This window comes from Haplochromis burtoni, unplaced genomic scaffold (assembly GCF_018398535.1).
Source record: "Haplochromis burtoni strain Fernald_Lab_line unplaced genomic scaffold, NCSU_Asbu1 Contig_192, whole genome shotgun sequence".
Taxonomy (NCBI): domain Eukaryota; kingdom Metazoa; phylum Chordata; class Actinopteri; order Cichliformes; family Cichlidae; genus Haplochromis; species Haplochromis burtoni.
The window spans coordinates 483033-501493 of NW_024582553.1; the positions used below are offsets into that span (position 1 = coordinate 483033).

General features: G+C 41.4%; 3 protein-coding genes across 3 annotated transcripts; 2 read left to right on the plus strand and 1 right to left on the minus strand.

Annotated features, from left to right (window-relative positions):
* The first annotated feature begins 97 nt into the window (after positions 1-97).
* LOC102307348 (putative protein MSS51 homolog, mitochondrial) lies at positions 98-3766 on the plus strand. The gene is made up of 6 exons (XM_005935511.2): positions 98-221; positions 648-797; positions 889-1013; positions 1286-1849; positions 1991-2084; positions 3210-3766. The coding sequence occupies exons 1-6, from the start codon at positions 205-207 to the stop codon at positions 3412-3414; spliced, it is 1155 nt and encodes a 384-aa protein (XP_005935573.1). The 5' UTR covers positions 98-204; the 3' UTR covers positions 3415-3766.
* An 860-nt stretch (positions 3767-4626) lies between these two features.
* Positions 4627-5520, minus strand: LOC102307042 (myeloid-associated differentiation marker-like protein 2). Its single transcript, XM_005935510.2, has one exon. The coding sequence runs from the start codon at positions 5518-5520 to the stop codon at positions 4627-4629; it is 894 nt and encodes a 297-aa protein (XP_005935572.1).
* A 3922-nt stretch (positions 5521-9442) lies between these two features.
* Positions 9443-16528, plus strand: cog7 (component of oligomeric golgi complex 7). Its single transcript, XM_005935509.3, has 17 exons — positions 9443-10002; positions 11561-11709; positions 11932-12048; positions 12397-12565; positions 12678-12760; positions 12858-12980; positions 13079-13277; positions 13368-13495; positions 14389-14543; positions 14683-14799; positions 14924-14989; positions 15103-15289; positions 15396-15536; positions 15686-15769; positions 15864-15978; positions 16107-16250; positions 16360-16528. The coding sequence occupies exons 1-17, from the start codon at positions 9837-9839 to the stop codon at positions 16524-16526; spliced, it is 2310 nt and encodes a 769-aa protein (XP_005935571.1). The 5' UTR covers positions 9443-9836; the 3' UTR covers positions 16527-16528.
* The last annotated feature ends 1933 nt before the right edge of the window (positions 16529-18461 follow it).

The window sequence follows — 18461 nt, forward strand, 5'->3', positions numbered from 1 at the left end:
CATTTTACCTCCTCATGTGAGTCTGGCTCTTGTGAAGTCAGGAATGGTCTGGAGTTGTCAGACGTTTCTAGAAGGCAGAGCACAGGTGCTATATCTGGCACTGCAGCCCCCCAACAGACCGCTCACATATCATAAAAGCAGAGGAGCAGCAGCAGAGGAAGCAGCTGAAAAGCGTCTGTGTCACACTCATTTGCTCGGTTCAAGATGACGGAAACCGAGAGGTAAGTGGAATGTGTGGAGTCCAGTTTTATTAAATGTACATTTATTTTCACAGAGCACTGTGAAAGTGGCCGATGAGTGAAAGCACATGCGGGAGGAGCGGGGCCTTCACCGACAGCGTGAAGTTTGAATTGCCATTTTCAGTCTTGAAACACGGAGGTAGTGGAAGCCTGTTTCAAGACTTTCTTTATGGGTTCACTGTATATAAAACATACCTTATATACAGTGTATGGTTTTTCCACTTGTTCCAAGTTGTAAACATGAAGCTTAAAGCAAAAAACGCTCTTCCCACCCAGCACTGAGAAAAGAACTGAAGGTTACAGCATGAATATAAGAGTATGATGAACACATGGCATGATAATTGTCATCTTCAGCCTCTGATCAGTTGTATCCCATTGATCTTTAAGAATTTGAATCTTCCTTTCCAGGGCTGTTCAGCAGACCAAGGGTAAAAGCATGACTTTCCAGTCCCAAAAAGAGATGTTTGAGAAGATGGAGGAATCTTTCAAAATCTGTGCTTATTGTGAAAAGCGACCGAATGAACTTTCCAACCCACAGAAGCTAAAGCGTTGCTCCAGGTAATGAGAGAGAGTAAAAAAGCAGCGTATTCAGATTTTATCCAGTGAGTTTGTACTGCCAGTACAGACCAGATCTTTTTTTCCTCTCCAGGTGTCTGAATACTTACTACTGCTGTAAAGAGTGTCAGAAGGAAGACTGGCCCAAGCACAAGAAGTCCTGCTCACAGCTGCGACTGGCTGCTATCGACAGAGTTGTGGAGTGGCTTGTGTTTAAAGGTAAATTGCAGATTCTTCCAATTATTCCAAAAATGGAATAAAGTATCCGACATAGTGGGTTGCTTCAAATGTCTGATTTAGCAGATTTTCTTCGACTACATGTCGTGTCTGACCCAACCCCAGAGGGAAACTGAGGGTTTTGTGTGAATGTGTAAACTGCTATGATATTTTTTATTTTACAATATTATGCTAAAGTAATAATGTGAATTTAAAACAAAAAATTAACAAATCGTTTTAACCTTGCTCAAACTGCCAGTTTTATTTGTCTTCAGGAGACCTCCCGTTTCCTACAGAAAAATGGTCCAAGTCCCAGTCCGAGGTAAAAGGTTTCGATGACTGGCTCTCCATGCAGGGAGATCTCACAGCACGCCTCGATCCTGTTTTAAATGGAAAAAACATGAATGACTTGTGGACCAACGCTGGTCGGCCTCGGCCAGATGATGACGATCTGAAGCAGTCGCTGTGGAGGGTTTGCAGCGAGTTCTTCTCCAGGCCCCTGACAATAGCCTGGGGGATGAGGCTGTTTGGTCTAAACCCTTTATCCAAACCTCTCACCATTCACCTGGTGGGAGCAGGCCACACTGAGACTCTGTCAGCCAGACTGACCGACTACGATGAGCTGAACAACATGTTCCCCGGACACCAGGGGATCGAAATAGTCATGGTGGGGCCTGAGGTGGTGGACGGCCCCATTGTGAGGCCTCCCCTCAGAGCTTTTGGACCCAAACAGAGAGTCTACATCAGCGCCTACAAGGGCCTCTACCATCAGTTCTGGGAGGAGCTGGTGGAGAAAGAGGAGGCAGCCAAGCCAGATCTGGTGGTTGGATTTCATCCTGGTGAGAAATTTTTTTTCTCCCTTATATAAACACATAATAGTGTGTATGTTTCTTACTGAACAATAAAAAGTTAAGAGATCTTATTCATTATTTGGTTTTCTTTCCTTCCTATTTTAAATGTATTTATTTATTTTTATTAAGGATTTGATGCCAGCCAAGGTCTGGACGAGGGTTGGCTTCCAACTCTCCTGCTTCTCAGAGATTATGAAATTCCTTCTCTCTTCACTGCTCTCACGTGAGTGACATTTTGACCTTATTACATTTATATTTAGTTTTCAGGTTCTTTAACTTTTTTTGGTTACATTTCTGTTTAATATTTTATTGCTAAAGGAAACATTGCGATCCACACCGCATTATTTTACTTCAGATATGAAGTTACTGCTGTCTAGAATAGTTAAAATGAGCTCAGCTTCTCTCAACTACTACATTAATGTTCTGTTTACATGTTAGTTCATCAATAATAATCAAATATAGTACAACATTAACTAAGAAAACCTTGGCTGTTCTACATGATGAGGACTTTTGATAGTATTGTTATGGCATGCTAATGCTACTTAAAGCTACAGTGTGTAGGATAACTGGGAGTAAGAATATTCCTAGCGGTGTGTATTTAGGGATAAAATTACTCACCATCACAGTCAGCAGCTGAAACTGCTGCAGTAAAACCCAGCAAGTTCAAGAGTAATGCCAAACATTACATCTTCAGAATTAAATCCAGAATACATCTTCAGTATTTGGATTATTAAGAATTAAGGAGCAGCTTTTTCAGCCAATGAGGAATCTTGGCCTTGTATAACCTCAGTGAGTGGGAATATGCACCTGCAGCTTTGGAGAACTACTCATTCCAACAGATCTTTAACGCACTGATGCTGATAATATGGGACAATGGGGGGGAAAAAAGAGTGCTTTGTCCATCACTGGAAAGGCACAGCCCACACGGCCTGTGAGGAGCACCGGGTCATTTGCATTTACAAGCGCTGATGCTGATACAGCCAGACAGTGAGAATACCTCAGCTACACAGGCGTGGCAGAATAAATAAGAGATCTGTGAGGGGTTTTGAGTAAGAACCTGAGCGACTAATTCTGGGGAAATGAGAAGATCCTGCGTTAAGTGGCGTCATGTGGGATCTTCAGTTTAATAAGCTATACTGTAACAGTCAGTTTTACATTCTAATCAGGTGACATGCTTGTCAGTTTCATTATTGTATTATACATTATATCTTACAAGTGCACAGCAGTCTGCCGAGCCTAAACTTTCTGCTGCTTCTGGTCTTTTATCACTGAGAGCTAATGTGCCCATTTGCCATGCTTTGCTGCGTGTAATGTCTGCTGATCATGTCTGCTTGTTCTCCGTCTGCAGTGAGACAGAGATGACCTACTCTTTGCAAATTCTGCTGGAGCTGGAAATGGACATGAAAGGAAGTGGAGCCAACCCTTTTGCATCACTAAAGCCAGAAGTTGTGGATTCATGTGCCCACAAACCTCCGGTCTACTGCAACTCCCACTACTTCTGTTTTCAGGGTCTGCTGGAGACTGTGGAGTTTGAAGAACCAGAGGACGCCTGAATAACAGCAGCGTGCTGACTCTTCCAGCTTTGGGACTATAAAGTTCTGTTTTTATGTGAACTTTAACTATTTTCTTAAAGTAGTTTAAAAAAAATACTACTTAATGTGTACATTTGCTGAGCAGGTTCTGCCTGATGGCTACTTACTGTGCAATGTCCCTGCTGCATTTGCATTCTCACTATCTCAGTTTGATGGCATTCAGCAGCCACGGTGATGACATTTGACTAGAGGGTACAATGTTATAGTAATAGTTTGCTTTCTTCTGTGGTTTTAACCTTTTGGTTATGGCCTCTTTTTTCATCTGCTGTTACAATAACCATGATGTGATAAAAGTAACTTTTCATTAACATTGTCACCTTGTGCTTTTTATTTAAAAAGGACAATATGTCAAAAGTTTTTCAGGCACTAAATTTATTATTTTTGCAACATCTTAAAACAAAAATCACTCAATCAGTTTTCTCTAGGCAGAGGAAATGAAACGTGCAGCACATTTGTAGCAAGAACGAAGCATAAACCCCCCTAAACTGTATTCATACGTACAAAGATTTTAAATAGGTGATTGTCACCAACCAGGAATGATCACAATAGTGCGCACAGTCAGGAATATATGATAAATAGCAGGTCAGAGCTTGACATGATTATGAATACTATATAATATTGAATCAGATAAGTGGATTTCAACATAAGTAGTTGCAGGTGGAAAATGACAAGGACTGCTGTAAAAGTGTTCTGTTAATAAGAGCGTGGTAGTAAGGAGCTGTGAGATAACACAAATGTTATTGTGGGGGAGATAAAACTTACAATCAGACAGTGAGGCAGAGGGAGGACACACAAAACTGACTCATGCCTCACTTCAAATACTCATTGTGCATTTCAGTTTGACAAAACATAACAAAGCAATATTCAAATACTCAATTTTATAATGGTAAAAATACAGAAACTATAAAAACAGAAATTATAATCCACATTCATGGTATTAAACTTTGTAGAGCTATCTGTCAAGCTACCCAACAATGATATCCTGAAGTGCTGATGCAGATTAAACACAAGTGTGTTATAGCCATATGCTTTAGTCTATTTACATGGACCTCAATATACCAGTTTCAGAAAGCATTATAGAAACTCAAAAACGAGATTTTAACCCTTTTTTTGGTGTTTGTTAACCTGAAGTACAACTTAAAAGAATTTTGATTGACAAAGAAAGGCACCAGTTTATGGGCGTTTAAAGCCACAGATACCAAGCAGAGTGAAAATGAGGTCCAGTACGAATAGAATGAGGTTGACATAGGTGAAAAAGGCAACCATGAACTGAATGGCCCATATGCAATAGCTGGGTGGACAGTCACTGGGGCGAGGGTTGTGTCTGAACATAAAAATGGGCCACATGATAGCAGTAAATACATAGAGCACAACGGAGATGACCAGGAATATGAAGACAAACCTGTCCAGATTAAAAGGCAAGCAATTCTTGAGTTTCTTGAGGATGTTAGTGGCAATGATTATAGGGATAATGGGAAATGGAATGGCGTATGCTATAACACACAAGATCAGAGGGAAGGAGTCTCTGTAACCGGTCAGGGACACAAAAATCATGCAGCTCACGAAAGCCTCCATAACTTTCATGAATCCAGGTAGGGCGGACAGGTAGCTCCCCGTACTCTTATCGAAGATCTTGTCCTTCACCACTTCGAGTATGTAGACGATGCCAGACAAGAAAGCAAATATGCTCACAATCCACCCGTGCAGGCATGTCCGGCAGATGTAGAAATTGGCATAGAAAATAGCAACGCTGACAGTCATAAGCGCTGAGGACATGGCCATCCCTGTGGTGAAATCTCTCCAGTCCAGGCAAAGTTTGAGCAGTGGGTCAAGCATGAACATCTCAATGATGGTGATGATGAGGGTCATGATGGGACAGAAAGACCAGGCAAACATGGCGTAGTTCCAGTAGGTATGGCTGCTCCCTCCTCTGAAGGCACTTATGACAAATGTAACCAGACACAGTAATATCTGAGCCATGTGCAGCCCTCCTCGCCCGGACATCAGAGTGGAAGGAGTGAACACAGCCTGCGACACTGTGTTCTTAATATCATCAAGTATTCCCATCTCTTTAAACTGAACCGAACAACTGTTAAAATAGCTGCGTAACCTATGTATGAGCTCCCAGGTTGCTCTAAGCACCCACTGAGGTATGTTTGATCTATGCTTTCCGTTCCTTCACAGCCCTGTTTTCCATGCAATCTTTTATTGCCTTTCATTTTGCATAACTTTCTGGGACTGATCTCAGTGTAGTGATAAATGTCTGTCACAGCACATGGAAAGGATATGAAAAGTTACAGAATGTCAACAGTGTGTAAAACCATGGTTTCCCAGAGAACGCCGTTTGTTTTGGAATCATTAGTGTAACTCTTTCAATATATTCTGGTTCTTTTTTAACCAGAATTATTCAAAAAGACCCAGTGTAACATCATAAAATAAAAGGCCAGCAGAAGATGCACAAGATGCACATGCCCACTCAGGAACTTCTGTCAGCTATCTCTGATGAAAAGATTATTTTTGAATTCTAACACATATAGTTAAATGCAGATCTGTGAAAGCCACTGAGTGTCATTCCCTCGAAACACTGTTAAGTGCAGGGGGACTATTTTGATTTCCAAAAAAGAGGACACTTGGCCCAGTCATGAAGAACGTTAATAATGCTGTTTGCTTAAAGAAAATTTTAACATACTCAAACGATGCCTTCTCTATGTGGTTAATGAATGGTGAAATAAAAAATGTCATATAGGGTTTACAAGACAACAAGTGCAAAAAGATAACTGAAAAACCTCTGGAATTAAATAATGGTACAGAAGTAAGGCCTCATCTGTATAAGAAAAATGACCAGTACCGGGACGGTATGAGGGAAATTTCTTTTGCAGTTCGTCTGAAAAGCTGCATTTGCGCTTTCACATCTTTTAAACATCATCAGGCGTGCTCTGTCACGTCTGTGAGGCTGAACAACCACTCACAAAGCAGCAGTTCTGGGATGACGTCGCACATATGGATCCTCTGTAGGCCTATAGAAAAACCATTTTCATCAATCTCGAAAATCCCCCCGGACACCCCTGACAGAACGTGAAAAGTCCAGGGAAAAGAGGACGGTTGGTCACCTTAGTTTAGTTTAGTTTAGTTTAGCTTAGTTTAGTTTAGTTTAGTTTAGTTTAGTTTAGTTTAGTTTAGCTTAGTTTCGTGCTCTCTCTGCCCTGTCTTAGAAACCACACTTTTTCCTGTGGAGGCAATGTAATCTGAGGAGCTCAAATTGATGCAGAAGACACTGCCAGTGCCAAAGTGCCTTTTGACTTCATGTGATCTGTGTGTTTGTGACCACTTAGGCTTTCTCTGAGAATAATCTGTGAATTGCTTTGTTGACCAGCCTCTGCTGTTTGTTCTTGTGCTAGTTAGTAGTAGTAGCCTGGCACATATTTTAAGATTAATCATTAATCAAAACCTTTTGTTTTTGCTAGTGATTGTGTCTCACTGTCTCCTTTTCTAGACAATTGTGTTACTTCTCCACATGTCCTGGACTTAAGTGAACATAACTCTTGGCCCACCTCCTGGTCAAGATGAAAACATGGCAAATCAGAGATTCCAGACCCCGGAACAGATTAGGAAAAAGTCTTTTTTGTGGTCCAGGTTAAATATGTTTGAAATTCTTCAAACATGTGGGTAAGAAAAGCTTTTTACCCACAATTAAAGCATATGCCACATTTCTATTTGACAGTTTATAGTAGGAGTCACAATGTTATTTTGTTGGTTTCATATCCAAAGAAACTCAAAATAATAATAATAATAATGATGAAGATAACAATACTACTACTACTACTACTAATAATGCTCAGATTATGACTTCATGTAGACTTCATACAGATCCCCGTGCAGTTCATCCATAAAAATTGTCCATGCAATCCTGTAATTACTGATCCTTATTCCAGTGTTATGAACATATGTCAGCACTAAGTTTGGGTCCATATCTTCTGCCTAATTTACCGCCTATCATATCTATGTGCTCGCGTGCAGGCTTGTTCATCACTTCTCAGGATCTGCTTTCATGTCACCCGTCTAATCCTCTAACTCCTCTGTTTCCTGTTAACAAGGTAAGGTTAAGAGTGAAGAGTTTAGGGCAGCTGAGGTACAGTTTGAACAGTTCATCTGACACTGATGGATTAACGTTCCCAGGATAGTATAGAGAAGGGGAAAATCTCCTTGAACGAGAAGAACGTTAATGACATGCAGTGGTTGCAGCACTGAAGGAGAAGATTGAGGAAGGGACCAGAGAACCCTATAGAGTCCCACAGTGTTAGTGACACTACATACTGATTGTCATGGTCTGGTTGAGTGCCGGGTTTTTCCACAGAGTCGCCGTTTCCACCCCTAAGCTGTGTCACTGCATTCATGTGTGTTTCCACGCCTGCCGGCAATAGAGCTGCCGGTATTTAATACCAGCACTTACCATCACTCTTCGCTAAGTCTTCAGCTAACCGCAGTTAGTGCTAGCCGTCATAGTTATTAGAAGAACTACTCATCGGATCATCTCTGTCAGTACCACGGCACCCGGACCACTTACCCCTCCTTTGCCTATCCTCCACCTGTTACTCTGCTTCCTTTTGCTTCTCTGCAGCGGTAGTCCTCATCCCAACTGTCATTAAAGGTGTGGCTCTTGCTGTTTTCGCAGTTGGTTCTGGCCCTCTTATTTGACGTCTCAAAGATGTTTTCATCTGGCTTCCTCTTACTTGGCGAGATGGAATTCTGTGTCCTGTAGCTACTGGTTGAGCAGGATGGACCCCTAGAACAGTGGTTTTTCTTTTGGTCATGATCTGACCTTTCATGTTGGTACAGTGTTTTTCTGTGCACATCTTTCCAATCAGTCTTTTTTCTTTTAAGCTCTGCATCACTCATATCCTTTTTATCTACTTCCAGATGATTTCTTTTACACAGTGCTTTCATTGGAATTGTCTCAGCATTTTTACACTGACTGGGCCTGATGAGGTTGGGGCTGTTCCTCTGAGTTGAAGGGAGAAAACCGTTTTGGCTGCGGGGGGCTCACTAGTGTTTTTCTCTCCGCTGCAGAGGGAGGGAAGTTCCTTTGGGCAGGTTGTCTGGTGTCAGAGGTGGGCTGGTGTGGAGACTCTGTCCTGCTATCTGACGCCTCGTTCTTCTTTGTCCTTAAGTAGTTTATGTGTTCATAACAGGACTCAACATAGGAGCTACACTGGTGCAAGCAGGGCACACTTTTGTAAACGCATCGTCCAGCACCTGATCAGGTGTCATTCGTTTTTTTGGATCGAGGTGAAGCAAGTGCTTTACCATTTCAACAAACATCAGGATATCACACCTTTTTGCAGTTGTATGTGCATAATCCTGATCCTCGATGAGGTGGATATGTAAGAGGCCATCCAGAGAATGTAACTTTACACCTCTTTTTTTAACAAACTGAATCTCAAACTCCTGAAAATATTGTTCAGTTGTCTTGAGTTTCCAGTGGTAGATGTAGGAATTTAACTCTCTGCAGAAAAACGTGGCAGTATTTTGCCCTTAACATTTTCCCCGGGAGTTGTCCTTGGGTCTCCGTTATGTATCGTAGCATGGCATATTCACTGTGTCCAGGGTACAGCAAAGGATACAGCAGGGTACAGCAGTGTACAGAGTCACAGCCACGCAGCCCAGAGACTATATGTCTGTACAAAGTACGAATGGCTTTCCCCCATGTCCGGGGAAAAGAGGACGGTTGGTCACCCTAGTTAAGTGTATTGGCTATGACAAAAAATAATAAAATATGTTCGGATGTAATGTTTTTTACTTTAATTTTGACTTTGATTGGTAGAATTTTTTTAACCTGGGGTTGTCCACTTTTCAAGAAATACCATTTACGGTTCCTTTATCAATGTTTCTGTACGGACCAATTTAATGTGACCCCTCTTCGCCGCTTTATGTGCTACTGTTTTATGAGCTGCCCTCAATATATCATGCTTCTTAAAAAACAAACAGATATTTACACTTTGTTTACAAAGAACGAACATTCCTCAGTCTGTTGATGGGATTTTTATTGGGCAGCCGGCCCGTTTTTTTAGCATTTGTTTTTAGGGGGAAGGTAAATAGAAAGCGCTACAGGAAGTTGTTGTCAGCATTACCACTGCAGTCAGTACTAGTTAGAAATGTGTGCTCCCTGTAGTCTTTTAAAGCCGTAAACCTTTGAAAATAACTCTGGAGGAGGCCGTCGCATTGTTGGAGCTCTATTTAGTTGTCATGATAATTTCATTTTCGTGGGCTGTTTATTTTATATTCGTGTCGAAGCCGGTGCTGGGGAAAAATTAGCTAGCGTAACGATAGAAATGGGTCGATGACAGAGACTGCAGCGGAAGAGTTTGGCCGAACGAAGCAGCGATATGGATTTCTCTAAATTCCTGGACGATGATTTCGACGTGAAGGACTGGGTGAATGGTGCCTTCAAGGTGGTGCAGAAGGACGCGCCGGGGAAGGCAGACGCACACGCTGCTACACTGGTCATGAAGCTGCAGGTCTTCATCCAGGAAGTCAACAATGCTATCGAGGGTCAGTACTTTGCATTGGCCAGTGCGTCTTTAGTGAATGTCCTCACCATTGTAATTTGCCTTTATGGCCTACACTGTTAACTTAGTAAACTACGTCCCGTTTACAGTTAATGCAGTATGCTACAAGAACATTTCTGCTGCATTTATTGCATTAATATAAACGGCAAAGTCAGTTTTATAAATACTTCTGTAGAACCAATACAATTCAGCTGCCCCACAATCCTCTAAAAAGGACCATAACCACGTGACCATGTGTCTTTGTTGTCATTAAGGACTATGGTTTGTGCATTTGGAAATTGCATGCTGTATGAAATCTTCTGATGACAAATTAAAGGAAAACTTTACAGAAAGAGTCATGGTGTCCCCATCAGCAGGGCATTAGTGAGCACTGAATGGCTTTAGGTGTAGGAAAATTATACGAATCATCTACTGTGGCCTTTACATTCACCAGATCTCTACCTGGACAAACACCTATGAGAAAATGACTTGTTAGACTTGACCACAACACGTAATGAGAAATTGTCTTTGAGAAGATTTATGTTCTATTCATATATCAGTTTAAGAGTTTGTGTATCTAGATCAGAGGTGTCAGAGCTGGCTTAAAATTTGTACTTGTGTAATTTATTACATTTTTTCTTTCTTATAAAGATCTGTTTGTCATGAATAATATACGAAAGTGATAAACAAACAGTTAAATGACATAAAAATTTCATTTGTTTTCACTATTGACTATAGAACTTTCTGTTAATTACCAGAAACCTTCTGTTGTAAAATTACAGGTCAGTCTGGCCAATAAACTACCAGAACATTTTCTGGTTTTCTTTTACCTTTAGTTCTTCAATTCAGTTTTAGCTCCAAATCACAACAACCATCGCCTCAAGGCACTTTATATTGTAAGGTAGATCTTACAATAATACATACAGAGAAAAACCTAACAACCATATGACCCCCAATGAGCAAGCACATTGGCAACAGTGCGAAGGAAAAACTCCCTTTAAACAGGAAGAAACCTCCAGCAGAAACCTCCACCTCAGGGAGGGATGGCAATGTGCTGTGACCGGTTGAAAGAAGGAAGCCACGATAAAAGACATGCTGTGGAAGAGAGCCAGAGATTAATAAAAAGTATGATTTATTATGATGAGGTCTGTTTAAGCCCTAATTATTATTATTGTTCTTGTTATTGTTGTTATTGTTAACTTTTATTTAATCAGGAAAGAAATAAACTCTTGAGATTAAAAATGTCTTTTCAGTTGTTGACACCTTTCTTACACTTCCTACAGAAGCTTTTCTTTATCATGTAGGAAAAACTAACAAATTCTGTTGAAATTGGATTCCTTTTACCATGACATCTCAGCTAAATATGTAAAACTTATTTTCACTAACAGAAAGGGAAGTTTACAGTTTACTGAGTTTACAGAGTTGGTGGGTTTCTACATTACGATATCAAGCGCCATGGCATTTGTATTTATACTGTGTACCAGTACTGCATGGATAAAATTGTGTTGGATTTAACTATGACATGTTAAAAAGTTAGAGTTGTGTTTTCATTTGTTGTGTAGAGAGCAGTAACCAAGCCCTTCAAAATATGCCCCGAGTGCTGAGAGATGTGGAGGCTTTGAAACAGGAGGCCTCTTTTCTCAAGGAGCAAATGGTCATGGTTAAAGAGGACATCAAGAAATTTGAGCAGGAGACAGTGCAGTCCATGCAGGTGTGTGCACAGTTCCAATACTTACTTGAAGTGTATTCAGGATTTAAATGTGATCTAGTGCATTAGGAGAACATGTATACATACTTTGTATATTGTGTTTTTGAAATAATTTGCTTAATAGTAAGCATTATAATAGTGAAAGTCTAGCACTGGACTCAAATGTGCAGAGTACTCCATACTTCTGAGGCTTGAACTGTATGTTTCATGCATATTTTCAACCAGGTCCTGGTGGAGATAGATCAGGTGAAGAGTCGAATGCAGCTGGCAGCTGAAGCGTTGCAGGAAGCAGACAAATGGAGCACACTGAGTGCAGACATTGAGGAGACCTTCAAAACACAGGTATGAAAGAAAGACTCTGCCGCAGAGCTTTTCTTGGTTTGTTTCTGCCTGCCTTGCTGCTTACCAATTATGAACTGATGTGACTCACACTGGCTCATATGCGTGTTAGAGATCAGAATATTGGAGCACTTTAATCTTGTTATTTAATCTAACTTTCTGAGTGTACTCAACACATGCTGTAAACTGATCCACTGTAGAGTCAAACCTCTTCCAAGGCACTGGATGAGTAATGTGTAATTACAGTGCTATTGTAATTAGCTTTTTATCCTTTGAAAGCTAATTATATAATATTACGATATTGTGCAGATGTTGACGGTAACGATAGTAATCATATTTTCCTTTTTTCAGGACTTTAAAGTAATTTCTTCTAAGCTAACCAGCATGCAGAGCAGTCTGGCCATGCTAGTGGACACACCAGACTACTCTGATAAGTGTGTTCACCTGGAGGCTTTGAAAAACAGACTGGAGGCCATGGCCAGCCCACAGATAGTAGCAACGTTTAATTCCATGTCTGTAGGTAAGAACCCCAGAGAAAGTGTTGTTTCTTGAATTTATTCAGTGCTTACTGTTTTGGTTTGCTGTAGTTTGCTTACACTGTACAAACATCACATGCTTTTGCCTCTCTGCAGACCAAGCCAAGCTGTTTGTTAAAGTCTTCACAGAGATCGACAGAATGCCGCAGCTTCTTGCGTACTACTACAAGTGTCACAAGGTAGGCACCACTGCATCTCTGTGACCTATAAATCTCCGCAAAGGCATATTCTGATATATTTGCTTCTGTGCATGACTGTCTGTTTTGCTGTTCTCAGGGCCAGTTGCTGAGTATATGGCAGGATCTCTCCCAGAGCGAGCTCAATCTGAATCAGCAGCTGTCTGAATTCTACGACACCTTGCTCTCCACTTGGCACGGCCAAATACAGTGGAGCAGCCAGGTGAGATGGACTGCAGTACCAAGATCGACACCTGATGGGTTTTACTTTGCTAACACTCTGTAGTGCTAATTTTTTTTTTTTATCTTGGATCCACACAGGTGTTCAAGAAGCCTTATGAAGTGGTGACAGTGTTGTTGATACAGTCTCTGGGGGCCATGGTGCCATCCATACCTGTGTGCTTGAGCACGGCCATGGAGCGGGCAGCCCAAGAGGAGCGTCTGGGGACTCTGCTGGAGCTCCATCACACCACGTCCACCTTTGGACACAACCTTGAAGCAGCCATGCTGCCACACCTGGGTATGCACCTGAACCATATGTGTAAATACTGCTCATGGAAGATGACAACATAAAGTGTTCTCTTCATGTTTGGTCTTATTTCTGCTGCAGGTGAACATAACCTCTTGAAGCTGAGTGAGCTGGTCTGTGCGCTGTATGATCCCTATAAATCTTATCAGCTACATTATGGAGATCTGGAGGAAGCTCACCTTCTCATCCAGATCAGCGCCGTGCCTTTGGTTAGAGCACACCAGAAACTCAACCATTGAAATAACCAGAATTTTTGCAGTAATTACTTGTAGTCTGATCTTTATCCAAATCATAATTATACACTGAACTAACTAACTAATTATAACTAAACTAACAACAGAAAGAGTTGTGAACCTGTTTGCTAACAACTTGTCAAGTTGTCAGTCAGGTGTTCCAGTTACTGAGAGATTTGAAGTGTTGTTGTGCCCCTCCCGGTATTCAAACAAAGTTTACTTGCTGATAAAGTCTGCTGTTGCCTAGAAAGACTGGTAGGACCTATCGTCTGTGAAAACAAGTTTCACTTCTCCTTAGAATAGATGCATGAAGTCAGAAGCTAAATGGATGTTTAAAAAGAATCCACCCAAAAACTGTTTACAGATGAATGAAAGTCATGACTGTTCCTAAACTCCATGGGATGAGGATTACAGGAGAAGTGCATCATGTAAAACTGAACGAGGTTAGAAAAACAGCAAAAAGGGAAAAAGTGAGGAATAGCTGCAGAACTCCTCCAGCACAATTATTTTGAGGACTTATTATTTGCAGCAAAACGACACAAAGTTTTGAAGGAAACAAGGCACTAAACACCACCATCACGGAGTGTTTATTAAATCATCTCACAAATGACAAAATTAATTAAATATCAATTTGCATATCTGGCTTTTAATTTGCATCATTTTGCTACATCTGGCATTTTTGTGCAATTTATTCAGGCTTTTAAGGAAAACATAGATCACACTGATGATGTAGAAATCTGAAAAAAACTCACCTTTACAGGGTTAAGTTGCTGAGATTCATAATCTAAAAATGTGTTTGTATGTAGCAGTGACCCTAATATAGTCTGCATAATAGTCCATTTTGTCCTGTTTTGCACACTCCACTACAGGAACATGGGGAGGTAATTGATTGCGTAGAAGAGTTGAGCCACTCGGTAGGCAAGTTGTTTGGCCTGGCTGGTGCTGCTGTGGACCGCTGTGTCAGACTGACTGATGGACTTGCAGTGTGTGGCCTCCTCAAAGCTCTCAAAGCCCTCTTCACCAAGTAAAGAGCCTCTACTCACACTCACATACGCCACATACTGCATGGATTGCTACAGATATGTTTTATCTCTAGATATAGTTTGTCTGATTTTAGCATTACTGTAGATGATTCACCATCTTTGACGTGGTGCTGATTCTAGGTATGTGTCAGACTTTTCCACAACACTCCAGTCGATCAGGAAGAAGTGTAAGCTTGAGGACACACCAAGTTCATCGGTTTTCCAGGAGGACTGGACGGCTTTCCAGAACTCAGTCAGGTTATTACCTTTTTAAAAAACAAAAAACAACAACAAACCCTTTTGTTATAATTCACATGGATTGAAAATAATTGCATGAAAAAAGCTGTCTTCTTGCTTTAAAAAACAATATTGTTGTTTGCAGGATCATTTCCACATGTGGAGAGTTGCTTAGACAATGTGGGGCCTTTGAACAACAGCTGTCAAACAAGTGAGTGAATCTTTTTACTGAATGAATATTTTTACCCAATGACAGTGAGCACCCAGTCAAGAAGCTGATCTGGAATTTTAAAGAAAATGTCTACTTTGCGATCTGTCCCATAGGATCCTGGCCACAGCAGGTAAGTACTTGTCAGAGTCGTACAGCCCACGCAGCCTGGCAGGCATCCAGGAGGCCACTTCCACAGAAAGGAAGAGTGCCACCAAAAACCCTTGGCAAGAATACAACTACCTTCAGAGGGGAAATGTGGCTGAATACAACAATCTGATGGAACTTCTTTACTCGTTAAAGGTGTGGCAGTTTTCTGTATTGAACCCTTACACTTGGTTTATCAGGGTCCTTCTGTAGCTGTTCTTCTTACCCGACACTTCCTCCTATTTCTGCTTGTCCCTCGCAGGAGAAAGGCACAGGTAACTCCAGCTTGTTAGCAGAGCCTAGGACAGCTCTGACCAGACTCAATCAGCAGGCCAACCAGCTGGCCTTTGACTCGGTCTTCATGCAGATCAAGCACCAGCTCTGCCTCGTCTCCAAGATGGAGGTGTCAAGTTTCTGCGTTATTTAATTTCAAATAAGGATCAAGATGATTTGAGTGCATGTGTGCTGAAAGCTTTTGGATTGAGTTTGCGCACTCGAGTGGTGGATGTGCCGTATCCGTTTAATCTGTTTGATTTGTGCTTCTTGTTTAAGAGTCAAGAATCACCTGGTCTTGGAGAGAGCTACACGGAGGACCTGCCTAATTTCAGCCTGTCACCCCAAGAGTACATCACTAATGTTAGTGAACTTTCATTTGATAAATATAAATAAACAGGATATAGTGGCATGTGTACATATTTACAGAGACCATATGACTTTTCCCTCCACATAGATAGGACAGTACCTGATGTCTCTCCCACTCCACTTGGAGCCTTTTGTGACACAAGAGGACCCGGCTTTAGAGATGGCCTTACATGCTGGGAAGCTGCCTTTCCCTCCAGAGCAAGGTAACTGAAAATTATCCCCCTCAATTTTCCCTAAAGTCAAAGACACTTGAGTGACAACTCAACTCATTTGAAGAGGAGATGTCTTGTAATCTGGTGCCCTTCTCAAAGACCTTCTCCTTCTGTTTCAGGTGATGAGCTTACTGAGCTGGACAACACAGCAGACTACTGGTTGGGCTCCATTGCTCGGGCAACCATGCAGACCTACTGTGATGCCATTTTACTGATCCCCCAGCTGAGCACTCACTCCACTAAACAACTGGCCACGGATATCGGTACAGTAGCTAAAATGCAGGACAGATGACGTACTCCTTCTCATGGGCATCAATTGAAATTCACGATAGCTCGAAATTATATCTGAACATTTGTGTTTGTGCTCCACAGACTATCTGAGTAACGTGATGGACGCCCTGGGCCTGCAGCCGTCTCGCACCCTGCAAAATATCGTAACTCTACTTAGGACTAAACCACAAGACTACAGACAGACCGCCAAGCTGTTGCCTCGACGACTGACGTCCACTATCGCTGCACTTCGGAGCATCGACTACTAAGAGAAAAGCAAAAGGACTCGATAGGTTGCATGGCTTCAAGGGCGGCCCTGGGGACGTCCCGTGCTGTAAACAAACAGAAGAATGTGATGTTAATATCAGCTGGTTTACATGTTACAGTTCCCCTAATATCATAGTGACTAATCTCGCTGACAGCTGCAGCATTTAAAGACATTTGTGTCTAAATATGGCATTTATGGGACGAGATTCAAATAAGGGCAGGTCTGACCTTTTTTTTTATTTTTTTATTTTATTTTCATTTTTTTTAACTGATTAATGTTTGTGAGTTTGAAATGATGATGTCTCACCAGTGACGACTCCTTCAAGTGAAACCAAAAGGGGAATGTGTCTTGACTTGTCATTTTTCACTTCTGCATTTATAAGACGGGGGCAGCTTCAGAGCATTTACATCTACTTAAACAAGTCTGTCATGCTAATGAATAAATTGTAATTATTAAATTATATTTAGGTAATAATAGTGACAAACTTTATTCATTTCTGGTAATTTAACTTTGAAAATAAGGGAGAAAGTGATCTGTCTCTGTTGAGGTTGTGGGTGGGCTGAACTGGTGACATGGTTAATATTTTTACATGCAGTATGGTGGAAACGTGTATATAAAACATGGATGTAAACACTGTAGTGTGGCTATGTGTATTATTTTTAATTCAGTGGACTGAATCAAGCGTTGAATGAGGATCCCTCAGTGGTAAACTGTGTATTGCGTTGTATGTTCCACTTCCTACCTTTAAGACGTGAAAATTGGCTTGTCTGTCACGGTTAATTGTCAGGGGACTCGAGTAGGCAAAGAAGACTTTGCTGTAAAGCTCTTTTCACACATTTAAACTACTGAAAATGTGGACGAATCAGGTCGGACAGTTTTGCAGTTGTCCCTTATCGCAGCAGGAGATGGAGTGTGCAGCTTTGGGCTCATGCTACAGTTACATTAAAAAAAATGGTGGTTGGAGACTGTGGCAAGACCCAAATAAGAGTGACCCTGTGATATGAAATTGACGCTGTCAGTTGCCATCTTCAAAGAAACTTATGTGAGTCGAAATGGTGATGGAACTGAATCAGTCTGCAATCCGTTTGAGTGAATGAGGTACGCAATGATAACTCTATGAACTGCTTAAATTCAGAGTCCACCCAGGACCTTAAATTTGAAACACAAATGTCTCAACTTTGCTTTTATATGGTAATATAACAAGAACACAACCAACTGAGTCCCTTAATGAAAACCTCAGGGACATGTTGCGCTCATCAGTACAGACTCACTCAGGTTGTTTGCAGTTTGTTGGCAATTGTCTGCGTTTATAAATTAAAGGGCAGTTATTTGCAAACCCTTGCTAATCTGTCTGAGACTGATGGCAGTCAGTCCACTTTGGATTGCAAGCAGTTGCACATCTATCCAGGTGGGAGGCAACCAATAACAAATAATTGTGGTCCTGTGACCAGTTGGTCCCACACACTTACTTGCAGTCAGTCACTAAATGTGAGGAAATGAAATCCACTCATTTTTTTTTCTTTAAGGAGCCCCCCACAGGTATTAATAGTCGTGTGACTGAGTCTTTAGGGAGAATTGCTCTACTTTTGGTGCAGCCATCTGCCCAACCAGCTGCCAGATGGCTACATCCTTCGATCCTGGTTCACCCAAATATGTCTTCCTGTTAAAGAGAGGTTTTTCCTCCCCACTGTTGCCAAATGCTTGCTCATAGGGGATCATGTTATTGTTGGGTAGCTGTGAATATTGTGGGGCCTTTACCTTACAACATCAACTGCCTTGAAACGACTGTTGTCTTGAACTGTCGCTAGGCCCATATAAGTCAAATAAATTCTAATTAATCTGACTTTTCCACGATTTCCCGACATGCCAGTGGCCCAGCAATAGCCTACATTATCGGGAAAAATCAGCTGATAATGAAAATAACTGTGTTGTGTCT